The following is a 10,453-nucleotide window of genomic DNA, read 5'->3' as shown; positions in this document are numbered from 1 at the left end:
GGGGGGGGGGTTTCTGGGGACTAGGGATGTGACTCAGCAGAAGTGTTTGCCCAGTGTGTCAGTGTCGGCTGTTGAGGTGACTGTGACTCTCCAGATGAAAGGATGGCCAGGCGTGTGGTCACCGGCCTTGCTGGTTAGTGTCCTGTCATCCGGCATGGAGGGTTGAGGCTTCTAGGGACTCTGAACAGAGGGATGGGAGCTTTCTGTCTTTGCAGCCACTTGCAGGCCACAAACTGCTTTCTCATCGTATTCCCCAGAGGGGCTGAAGTGAGCAGGGTCTGGGCGGTGGCTGTGGCCTGAGGGGCGGCTGAGGCAGGGGGAGGCAAGCCCTGGTGTCACATCTCCTCCTTGACTGTCACAGATTATCTTTATTTGACCTAAATCATAACCATGAGCTGAAAGTCACTTTTCCCCAATTCACACTCCAGAGAGTGTCATAACTGATTAGTACACTTAAGTGTCACTCAGGCGGGATGGAGAGCACATCGGGAAGTGGCCCGGCAACCCTCCCCTTGGTCTTAATCTCAGGGCAGAGCTCTCATTCGCAATCTCAGGGCAGAGTTCTCATTCGCAGCCCCTCAGGACTTTGGTTTCCCCGCAGAGGCTGAAGGCGGCAGTTCACTACACAGTTGGCTGTCTCTGCCAGGAGGTCGCACTGGACAAAAAGGTACACTTCAGCAAACAGACCATCGCGGCAATCTCCGAGGTGACTTTTCGACAGTGCGGTACGAGGCCACTGCCTTTTTCTGCGGGATTTGCCTGGGACCAGTGTGGTAGGAGCTGAGGTGTGTTACTCTAGCCGGTCAGGTTGTCCTGTCGTGATAACACCGGGCATCAGCACCTTGTTTAAACTGCCCCGATGGCTGGGACATTGGACACTGCCCCCATTCTTTCCTTTCCTAGGGTGTGTAGCAGCTGAGCCCATGGGTAGGCTTGCCTCGCCTGAGAGGAGGGCACTGAGTGTCCTCACAAGCTATAACCAAAGGGGTCCCCACAGTCAGGATAATTCTTGGGTGGGGGGGGTTTACTGGGAAGGACAAGGAGGGGGGTCCGTGATTTTAAAAAGCCAGTGCTGTGCTGACCAGAAGCCAAGGCTACACTCCTGAAGGTGGAGATAAGTCAGCTAAAATCTATCTTTTTTTCTCTCTGTCTTTCAGAAAATTTTGCCAAAGACCTTGAAATATTTGCCAGGTGGGTAGAGAAGCTGGCTGTGTAACCTGAGGTCCACTGACATCATTGTCCGCATCTGTTGGTGTATTTCGGGGTTCTTGTTTTCTGGGGGTGTGGGGGTTGTGGCTGATCATGACGCCGCAGGGGGTTAACATCTGCTCTGAACACGTCAGTTCAGACCGCCTCAGTATTTCTGAGTTTTCTTGCTGGTCTCCAAGTGACCTAGCTTCAGCTGACAGAGCTCTGGGTTGCATCCCCAGGACTCTGCACATGTGTGGCCGCCTGTTTTAAAAACTGTTGACTGAGATGGTTTGATAGTTCTGGGTCTGGGAGCTCAGGGGGTCCCTCCCTGGGCGGGGCCATGTTGTGTCACAGCCTGATTGCTTGCAGGTGTACAGAGAATGACTGGCAGGGGCTTTCATCGCATTTGCCACGAGGAAGTGGGGGAGGCGTGCCTCCACCCGAGCTCTTACCAGTGATTTATGTCCTTTCTTCAATTAGCACCTCAGGTGATTGGAAGCCATTGCTTTTCTGCAGCCGTTGGCATGACTGAGGCCTCTGCTCTCTACACCTGCGCGGCCCCGCCTCACAGCAGTCCTCTGCATCCTGTTTCTGGGATGTATATTTTCAGTGCATTACGTAGTGTGTTCTCGGGGCTCTAAGCCTTACCCTTCCCTGTCTATATTAATATCAGTCCCTAAAAACTGCTCAGCGCCATCCATCATGTACCCAAGCGGGATAAGGCAGTGTGGGATGCTGGTAGCTCCCTCAGCTGCGGCTTGCTCGCGCCCACCCCCTGGTCCGTGAAGCTCCGGTTGCCTTCACTTCCCCTTCCTGTGTTAGCTGTGGAAGTCAATGGAGTTTTTTGTTTTTTTGTTTTTTTTTTAATACTTTTGTATAGTTCCAGCAGTAAGCTGGGCGTGGTGGGGACATGCCTGTAATCTTGGTGCTTGTAAAGTTGAGGCAGGAGGATCACACACAAGCTCAAGATTGGTCTGGGCTACCTAGTGAGGTTTTGCAAAAAAAAAAAAACAATTCCAGAAACTGGGGGTGGAGAGGTGGCTCAGTGGTTACGTATATGCAAGCAGAACACTCACACACAAAATCTGCCCAGCACTCCTTCCTCCTTCGTGAGCAGTGGGTTGCTAGAGTTGGGGCTTGACTGGGAGAACGTCTGCTATCCATAGCAATGGCTAGTGTGTGGGGTCCCCGCTCCTGCAGCTAGGACGGCGAGGACATTAAAATCCAGCACAGACACTGGGCACGGGCGGAAAGGTGGAGGATCCGCTACCTTGCTGCTGCCCAGTGGACAGCAGGCCTGTGCTGTCCTCGCTGTCCTCGGCGGGGCTGGCGTCTTGGCTCATCGTTACCTCACTTGTTTTGCTGTGGCCGCTGCCTGCTGCTTTCAGTCCGCAGAGACGGACCACTTAGGCACCTTTGCTCGTCGGAAGTCCGACCTTGAGCCTTTGTGTTTCGCCCAAACTTTAATACCGAGTGTTCTGTGCCTTGCCCCTGCCTTCTCTGCAGACATGCGAAAAGAAGCACGGTTACCACCGAAGACGTGAAGCTCTTAGCGAGACGGAGTAATTCACTGGTGAGAGATGAATTTCTTCCCTCACTCCCCTGCCCCGCCGGAATACATTATTCCCAATTAATCACTTGAAGGCGCGTGGTTATTCCTTGGGGCACCTTGCATTAGAAACTGGAGATGGTTGAGGCATTCAGACCTGCCTGTAATTTATGGCTCTCCTTTCATTATGATGGATCTCGCAAAGCCAATTTGAAATTTTCTAATCAGCTCTCTCTGGATTCCATAATTTACCTTTTTTGTAATATCTCAAAACCTCGGTCCCATGATTCATTTACAGTATGATGTCACAGGTTAGTCATGGATTAGTCTCTGGGGGTGGCCTCCTTGGGGTACCTTGTGGTACCCCAGAGCTGGGGATTGAATCTAGGGCCTCATGCACGTCAGACAAGTGGAATACCTCTGGCTATGTGGCCACCCACCCCCTTGTCTGCTTCTTGTTTGTAAAGCTTATTTTATTTTATGTGTATGAATGTTTGGCTTGCATGTATCCATGTATACCATATGCTTGCCTGGTGCCCTTAAGGGGTCAGGAAATGGTCTCAGACACCCTGGGACTGGAGTGAACAGGTGTCCGTGGGCCACAGTGTGGGTGTTGGGAATCAGACCTGGGTCCTCTGCGAGAGCGAGAAGTACTGCTAACCACTGAGCGTCTCTCCAGCCCCATTTCTTGTTCTGAGACAGCCATGCTGAATTATACAGGCTGGTCTTGAACTTGACTTTTACATCAGGTAGGCTTTGAACACGAGATCCTCCTCCTCTGTCACCATCCCAGGAGCCTGGTTTACAGGTGTACCACCCCAGGCAGGCCATACCCGCAGTTCTGATGGACCAGGGGTGGTTGGAGTCTGCAAGGCTGGTTATGCAAAGAGAGAACAATTTCTATTTTTTCACATCTCAAGAGTCATTTTGACCAAGCAGTCATTTTCTTCCTTCTTTTATTTGTTTGTTTGTTTGCTTGCTTGTTTATTTTGGTTTTTTGAGACAGGGTTTCTCTGTGTAGCCCTGGCTGTCCTAGAACTCACTCTGTAGACCATGCTGGCCTCAAACTCAGAAATTCGCCTGCCTCTGCCTCCCAAGTGCTGGGATTAAAGGCGCGTGCCACCACGCCTGGCTAAGCAGTCATTTTCTAGGTGAAGACACTTTGAGGTGCCAGCGTCACCTGGCTGTGGCTGCCAGCAGATCTGGACCACAGCGATCCTGCCTGGTCTCTGACCTTCATACGATTTCCCCTCCACAGGAACGGGGATTTGACTCTGTCTCCATTTCTCGGAGAGTTAGTGCTCAATAGATAACTCAGTCAGTGAATTTCCACCCAGTTCTTCTGGAATATTGGTGAAGGCATAAAGTTACTGGGATGATATTTTTTAGGTTTGTAAAATGGTTTATAGACAGATTTAAAGACTTAAATATAGTTTTCCTTTTTGTATGTGTACATAGCTAAAATACATTACAAAGAAGAATGAAGAGATAGCTCAGCTTAACCTGGAACGAAAGGCCAAGAAGAAAAGAAAGCCAGAAGATGAAAGTGGGAGCTCTCGGGAGCCCGGGACTGAGGAGCTGGGCGGGGCTGAGGAGCTGGGCATCGAGAGCTGAGGCCTTCATCTCATCGGGAAGCAGTGCCCACCACGAGGGCAGTCTGCAGGGATGAAGACAGACATTGGAAAGAATGATCCCAAGTGTGTGGGCAGCTTTGCGTGCTGCCTGTTTGAAGTCATTCTCGGCAGAAGCTTAAAAGCTGGGAATTCCTGCAGAGCCAGCCGCACGCTTTACCGGGCACAGGAAAGGCTTGCACTTGGGTGGCACACCGTGACTTAGTGACTGGCAAAGTGGGCTAGCAATCAGCCGTGCTGGCTGGTGAACTTAGTCCCTCACTGTTCATTTCCCGGGCCAAATGCGGGTCTCAGAAGGGTGGATAAATAAAACTGTGTTTGCTGAGCCTGGCTGCTGTAGTTTCAAGTCTCAGCCTTCATCACAGGCGGTCCTTGGGAATGAAATTTCTTACTCTTCAGAAGCAGAGTTTTTTTTGTGACTTTTCTAGCAGTTCTATATAATTAACCCTTGGCTCTCCTGTGGAGATGTCTGCTTGAAGGGAAAGTCTGGAGTGTCCCAAGGGCCCTGTCCTACTGTCGCTGTGTCCTGAAGGCTGTAAGGTGTTCAGGGTCTGCTCTCTTTCCCTTATGGAGTGGTAGGGTGCAGAGGGATAGCTTGCTGGGTATAGGCAAAGCCTGATGACCTGAGTGTCACCCATGGTGGAAGAGAGGACCTGGGGAAGGTCTCTGAGCGGGCATGGTTTTCCTTTGGAAGGAGCCGGCTGTCAGTTGCTTCGTTTCAGTCTCGAGCCTCCCTTGGATCTTGGTGTTCTCTAGTGTCTGAGATGGGGCTGCAGGTCTGTCTGCATATGAGGGGTCTATCCCTCACATCCCCACAATTCTGAACCTGGATCTGTGAAGGGCCAGGAGGTGGCCCAGGACTTTGTCACGGTCTTGGGAAGGAATTGGCCTTTCAGCTGGCCGAGTCCAGGTTTCTCAGGAAGTGACTGTGACCTATACAAAGAAGGCATCCCTTATGCTTGGCTAGTCTATTGACTTGCACACCTACATTTTCGAAAATGGTATCTATGGTGGGGAGAGGGAGGGGCACGTGTGTGCTACGGTGGGAGTGTGGGTCAGAGGTCAAGTTTGTTAGGAACTGGTGTGTTCTTACATTTTACCATTATCTGGGTCCCGGGGTGGCGCTGCAGGTTAACAGGGTTGTATTGCAGGTGCTGTGTTCAGTGAGCCATCTTCCTGGCCTCGTTTCTTCCTATCTTTTTTTTTTTTTTTTTTTTTTTTGAAAGAAATGTGCAAACTGAAGACCTGGGGACCTTGAAAAGCCCTAGACCAGGATCTATGCAAGTGTGCATGTCACTGAGATGCCGAGGACAGTGTCTCGTGTCACTGAGATGCCGAGGACAGTGTCTCGTGTCACTGAGATGCAGAAGGCCCTTGGTCCCGACTCTCTCCTGCATCCGCATCTATACTTGAGTGAGTCAAAGGTCTGGCCCCGGGGCAGAGGGCAGCCTGGGACACGCTCTCGGTTCATCCTTCCTTGCAACCTGGTGAATGCTGGGGCCACCCTGTCTGTGTGCCTGGGTCATCTCCGCACCTGGTTTCTTCTTCTCCTAGCAGATTCAGACATACCTGCTTTTAGATCTGGGGACGACGGAACCGAGGTAGGCACGTGCTGGGCTGAGCTGCGTCCCAGCCCGCTTTCGCATGGGTGAGATGCCACATCTTCAGCTCCTTACCCAGGCCTGATTTCATATTCTGTTAAATCACCCGGCTTTGTTCTGATGGCTTCCTGCTTGCCACAGGCACAGTCACAAGGAAGCAGAACTTCCAGAGCAAGTGCGCACGTGTTCTAAAATAAGAGCAGATTCACTCCAAACAGGAAAAGCCCCGAGTCTTTAATTAAGGGGCTAAATCCAACCCCACAAATGTTTCTTTCTGTGAGAGCTGATTGCTCCAGCTTGTGCGTCACTGCGTGAGTGTGGAGAGGCGTGCAGGGTTTCAATGGACGTGCGCAGACCCCCAAGCAGGTGCTGCTCGAGCTTAAAACACTACAGAAGAGACCTTCGTCCACCAAGCACACACCTCAGGACCTCCGAGGAGGATGGGTGGCCGCGGCACAGGAGGCAAGTGGCCGTCAGCCTTCGGGCTGCTGCTGCTCTGGGGGGTCACAGTCTCCGCCCTTCCCTTGGAGAGCGGTCCCACTGGCCAGGACAGTGTGGTGAGTACAGTCCCCACTCTTCCACAGGCTAGCCTGCTCAGTTTGTCTCTGTAATTCTGACTACTCAGTGGGTTGTCCTGCATGATGTGTTCTGTGTTGTATGTGTGTGTCCCCAGGATTCTACAACACCCTCTTCAGACCCCTGGTCCCTGTTTGCCCTCAGTTCTAGCCTGTGTCTGTCCAGGGACTCCTCTCGCTAGTGTCTGCTTTGGAGACAGGATTGCTTCTGGCTGTCACACTGCTTCACCGGCTTCTGCCGTTATTGGTCACACGGACTCCCAGAGCCTTAATTTATATACACAGCTCCGCTCTCACTCACTCAAATAATTCCTGTCCTCCCATTCTCCATGGTATAAATTTTATAATTTCATCAAATGATTTACTTTCTCTTTTTGCCATTCATTTTTGAAAAAGTTCCAAGAAAGAGTCCATAAGGTTGACCATTAAAAATGGATTTTTCTTTGAGATTACCAGATGAGTTTCAGACGGGTCACTTATCATCAGGGTGCTCTAGGAGCTTCCCGGGGAGTTTGAAAGGAGGACCTGACATAGTGTCTCAGTCTGCTCTGATGTTTGAACATCCGGGAGGGTGTCTGAAGGTGGGAGAGCCTGTGGACCCAGGGCCTCTCAGCGCTGGCAGCCATTTTGACAGCTTTCCTAGTCTCATGGCTAAGGACCTCAGCACAGGTTATAAGGTAGAAGTAACAGCATTTTATTTGTTTTCGAGACAAGGTCTCACTGTGTGTAGCCCAGGCAAGCCCAAGCTCACAGTACTCTTATCTGCTTTTGCCTCCTGACTGCTGAGACCAAAGGCCTCTGCCACCATGCCTGACAAAATCTGCATTTTTATTTATTTTTGGACTGGTGTGTTTTTCTCCGCTTTCCCGAGCAGTTTCTCTAGAGGCTGTCTGACTCTGACTTTGAGGGAATGCGGCTTGTTTGTTCGGGAGCAGCGGCTCTCTGGGGGCAGTGAGTGAGTCTGCTTGCTTTCCTCTGTTATCTGCTTCTCAAACGCAGCAGGAAGCCACAGAGGGGAGGAGCAGCCTTCTGACTTTCCTTGCCTGGTGGCACGAGTGGGCTTCCCAAGCCAGCTCCAGCACCCCCGTCGGAGGGGGGACCCCCGAGCTGTCTAAACGCCAGGAAAGGCCACCCCCCCAGCAGCCCCCACTCCGGGACAAAAAGCCCTGCAAGAACTTCTTCTGGAAAACCTTCTCCTCGTGCAAGTAACCCCACCCTCTGGCCCCCCTGTGAGATGCCACCCTGTGAGATGCCACCGTGGTCTGAATAAAGACTGTCAATCAATAGGGAGCTTGCTTTCTTCTTCTGTCAGCTTTGCCTCCCGTGCTGTGCCCTGTGGGAATCACTGAATTTCAGTAATGTCTGTTACTGACAACAGGTCAACTAAGGGATTGGAAATTCAGAGAACCCTCCGAATAAAAATTTTGGTGGTTCTTGCTAGAATCAGCCAAACCATTGGACTTCTGACCCCTTCCTGGTGCTGGGCGGGGAGAGCTTTGTCTTCTCTCTTGATGTGTGTGCATATGCGAGTGTGCGTGCGTGCGTGCGTGCGTGCGTGCGTGCGTGCGTGCGTGCGTGCGTGCGTGTGTGTGTGTGTGTGTGTGTGTGTGTGTGTNGCGTGCGTGCGTGTGTGTGTGTGTGTGTGTGTGTGTGTGTGTGTGTTTGAGACAAGGTCTGTATAAGCTCACGTGGGCCTCAAACTCCTATGTAGTCATGAATGACCTTAAAATGATCTTCTTGCCTCTACCTCAAGTGTGGGGAATATGTCCAGTTCAAGGCTGTGTATTTAAGAGCTCAAAATTGCCGGGTGTGGTGGCGCACACCTTTAATCCCAGCGGGCGGATTTCTGAGTTCGAGGACAGCCTGGTCTACCAAGTGAGTTCCAGGACATCCAGGGCTATACAGGAAAAAAAAAAAGCTCAAAATTGAGTTTATTTTTAGTTTTTGGAGGTAGGGTCTTACATGTAGCTCAGTTTGGTCCTGAACTCCCAGCCTGTCTTGGTCTCTTGAGTGCTGGGTATAGCCATGTACCACCCAGTCCAACTTGAAAAGTCTCTTCTAGCCTGAGGGTGGCAGAGTACTTGCCCTGGGTCTGGATTTGATCCTCGGCAGACTCTGTGAGCTTCACAAGCAAGCTAGCGACACTGTGCAGTGACTATTCCTCATATTTGAGCTAAAACTAATTTTAAAACTAATGTTATGCTATTAAGCAGACACCACGCTGACATGCTTATAAAAGTTATGTTCAAAATCGTTACACAGCTGTTCTAATTAGTAATATTCATTTGTTAGTTCTTTCCCCTGGTCGTAGCTTCAGTTTTACTTGGTGAGGAAAGATGTCTCCTAACAGGAGCTTCCCACTGGGCAGCGCGGCTCCCTCACACCCTGTACTCCATTCCACTTACTTTTGGAGACAGGGAGTCAATTGTTTAGCGTTGGCTGGCCTGCATCTTTGTGTGCGGACTAGTCTAGCCTCCGATTCAAACTGATCCATCTATCTCTGCCTCTGTGTGCCGGGCGGGCCTCGGGGTGTGTGCCACCGTGCCTGGCTTACCTTGACTTCTGAGACAGGGATCCAACTCTAGCATCCAGACTTTGTCCAGTGAAATACTTTACACACACTTGTCACGTTAGTTTTCCCCTTTCACCTCCAGTGAATAGCGGTTAGAAGAGGGATAGTTCCATTTTCAACGATATAAAGCGACCAACTGCTGACCCCACAGCTAAGCAGGATTTTGGTCTTCTCCAAGGAAGATGGGGGGAGGGGGGCAGATCGCTGTTGCCAAAATTAGCTGCAGTTCTCCCCCCTAGCCCTGAGATACTTTCTGGTTTATACACACCTGTCGAGGCACACACATTAAGAGAACACCGAATGTGAAGGTTCTGGATGCTAAACTTGTCACTGTGTGCACTGTGCACGTGGTGTCAGGAAAACTGCTGGCATCCATCCCCACCCCCACCCCCCACCCCTGCTGTTAGGTGCAGGGATCAAACTCAGGTCACCAGCGTTGGGAGCCACAGCCTTTTACTCACTGAGTCACCTTGTGGGCTATGAGGAAGGGCGTGGCAGGTCAGGTGTGGCAATGTAGGGCAATAATCCCAGCCCTCAGGAGGTGGAGCCAAGAGGATTGCTGGGAGCTCAGGACCCACTTGGGTCGCAGAGACCCTGACTTACGCCTCCCTCTTCAAAAGACTCTGGTGACAGGCTAAGACCCACTGTCCTAGGCCAATCCGTCAGTGTTGTGGAGAGAGACTGGGACTCAACTCCCTACAGCTAAACTCAAAGCTCACAGATCTAGAATTCCACAAGATTCTGAGAGTCAGGTTTAAAATGGGGAAGGGCTCAAGGCTGCTGGAGATGCCAGAGTTTTATCTCTGGACACCGGGGGAAGCAGACTCCAAATGTGACTGCTGACGTGGCTCTGGGTCCTCAGAGCTGAGCTCAGCCATCCTAGCCGAATATGGCAACACGGATCACACTTGTGCACAGCAGCTTCAGGGGATCAGTACTGGGGTCCGCTTCTTAGTGGAAGGATCCGAGTGAGAGGCCGCATAGTCTCCAGAAATTGGTCTTAGAGTTGTTGTTGTTGTTGTTTTCTAGAAGAAAGGTGTACTAGAGTGTCGCTTGGTGTCTTCTCTGCACCATCTGTAAGACTGGACTTTCCCTTAACTGTGACCCACTGGAGGACAATACAGCTAGTGATCTTGCCAGGCCGTCTAAATCCAAGCTACTTTAGTTCAGGAGATGTTACGTCGGCTGGCATCAGCTAGCTGTTAGTTTAGACTGAGTTACTATGCTCAAGGTTAGCTGGGCGTGGTGGCGCACGCCTTTAATCCCAGCACTTGGGAGGCAGAGGCAGGCGGATTTCTGAGTTCGAGGCCAGCCTGGTCTACAGAGTGAGTTCC

General features: G+C 51.3%; 2 protein-coding genes across 3 annotated transcripts in view; both read left to right on the top strand.

Moving 5' to 3' along the window:
• The window catches only part of LOC110322750 (centromere protein S), an 8,570-nt gene extending 3,806 nt beyond the window's left edge, over nucleotides 1-4,764 (top strand). The window contains exons 2-5 of the mRNA XM_021199486.2: nucleotides 602-725; nucleotides 1,158-1,191; nucleotides 2,698-2,764; nucleotides 4,199-4,764. Of these exons, the coding sequence (XP_021055145.1) occupies nucleotides 602-725; nucleotides 1,158-1,191; nucleotides 2,698-2,764; nucleotides 4,199-4,354 (381 nt within the window). The 3' untranslated portion in view covers nucleotides 4,355-4,764. The remainder of the gene's footprint in view (nucleotides 1-601; nucleotides 726-1,157; nucleotides 1,192-2,697; nucleotides 2,765-4,198) is intronic.
• Nucleotides 4,765-6,295: 1,531 nt separating this feature from the next.
• On the top strand, nucleotides 6,296-7,995 carry LOC110322751 (cortistatin). 2 transcript variants are annotated; one of them, XM_021199488.2, is made up of 2 exons: nucleotides 6,296-6,529; nucleotides 7,547-7,995. In XM_021199488.2, exons 1-2 carry the CDS (start codon nucleotides 6,413-6,415, stop codon nucleotides 7,754-7,756), a joined length of 327 nt encoding a protein of 108 aa, XP_021055147.1. In that variant the 5' UTR covers nucleotides 6,296-6,412; the 3' UTR covers nucleotides 7,757-7,995. The 2 variants fall into 2 exon arrangements, with proteins under 2 accessions (XP_021055147.1, XP_029395438.1); XM_029539578.1 differs by having other exon boundaries at nucleotides 7,550-7,954.
• The last annotated feature ends 2,458 nt before the right edge of the window (nucleotides 7,996-10,453 follow it).

The sequence above is a fragment of the Mus pahari genome, chromosome 6 (assembly GCF_900095145.1).
Source record: "Mus pahari chromosome 6, PAHARI_EIJ_v1.1, whole genome shotgun sequence".
NCBI lineage: Eukaryota > Metazoa > Chordata > Mammalia > Rodentia > Muridae > Mus > Mus pahari.
The sequence above is the reverse complement of the archived record's forward strand: the minus strand, read 5'-3'. Positions and strand labels throughout refer to the sequence as shown.

Coding starts and splice junctions, on each gene's coding strand:
- LOC110322751 (XM_021199488.2), top strand. CDS start 6,413: ATGGGTGGCCGCGGCACAGGAGGCAAGTGGCCGTCAGCCTTCGGGCTG. Junction 6,530..7,546: donor CCACTGGCCAGGACAGTGTG/GTGAGTACAGTC, acceptor TCTCAAACGCAG/CAGGAAGCCACAGAGGGGAG.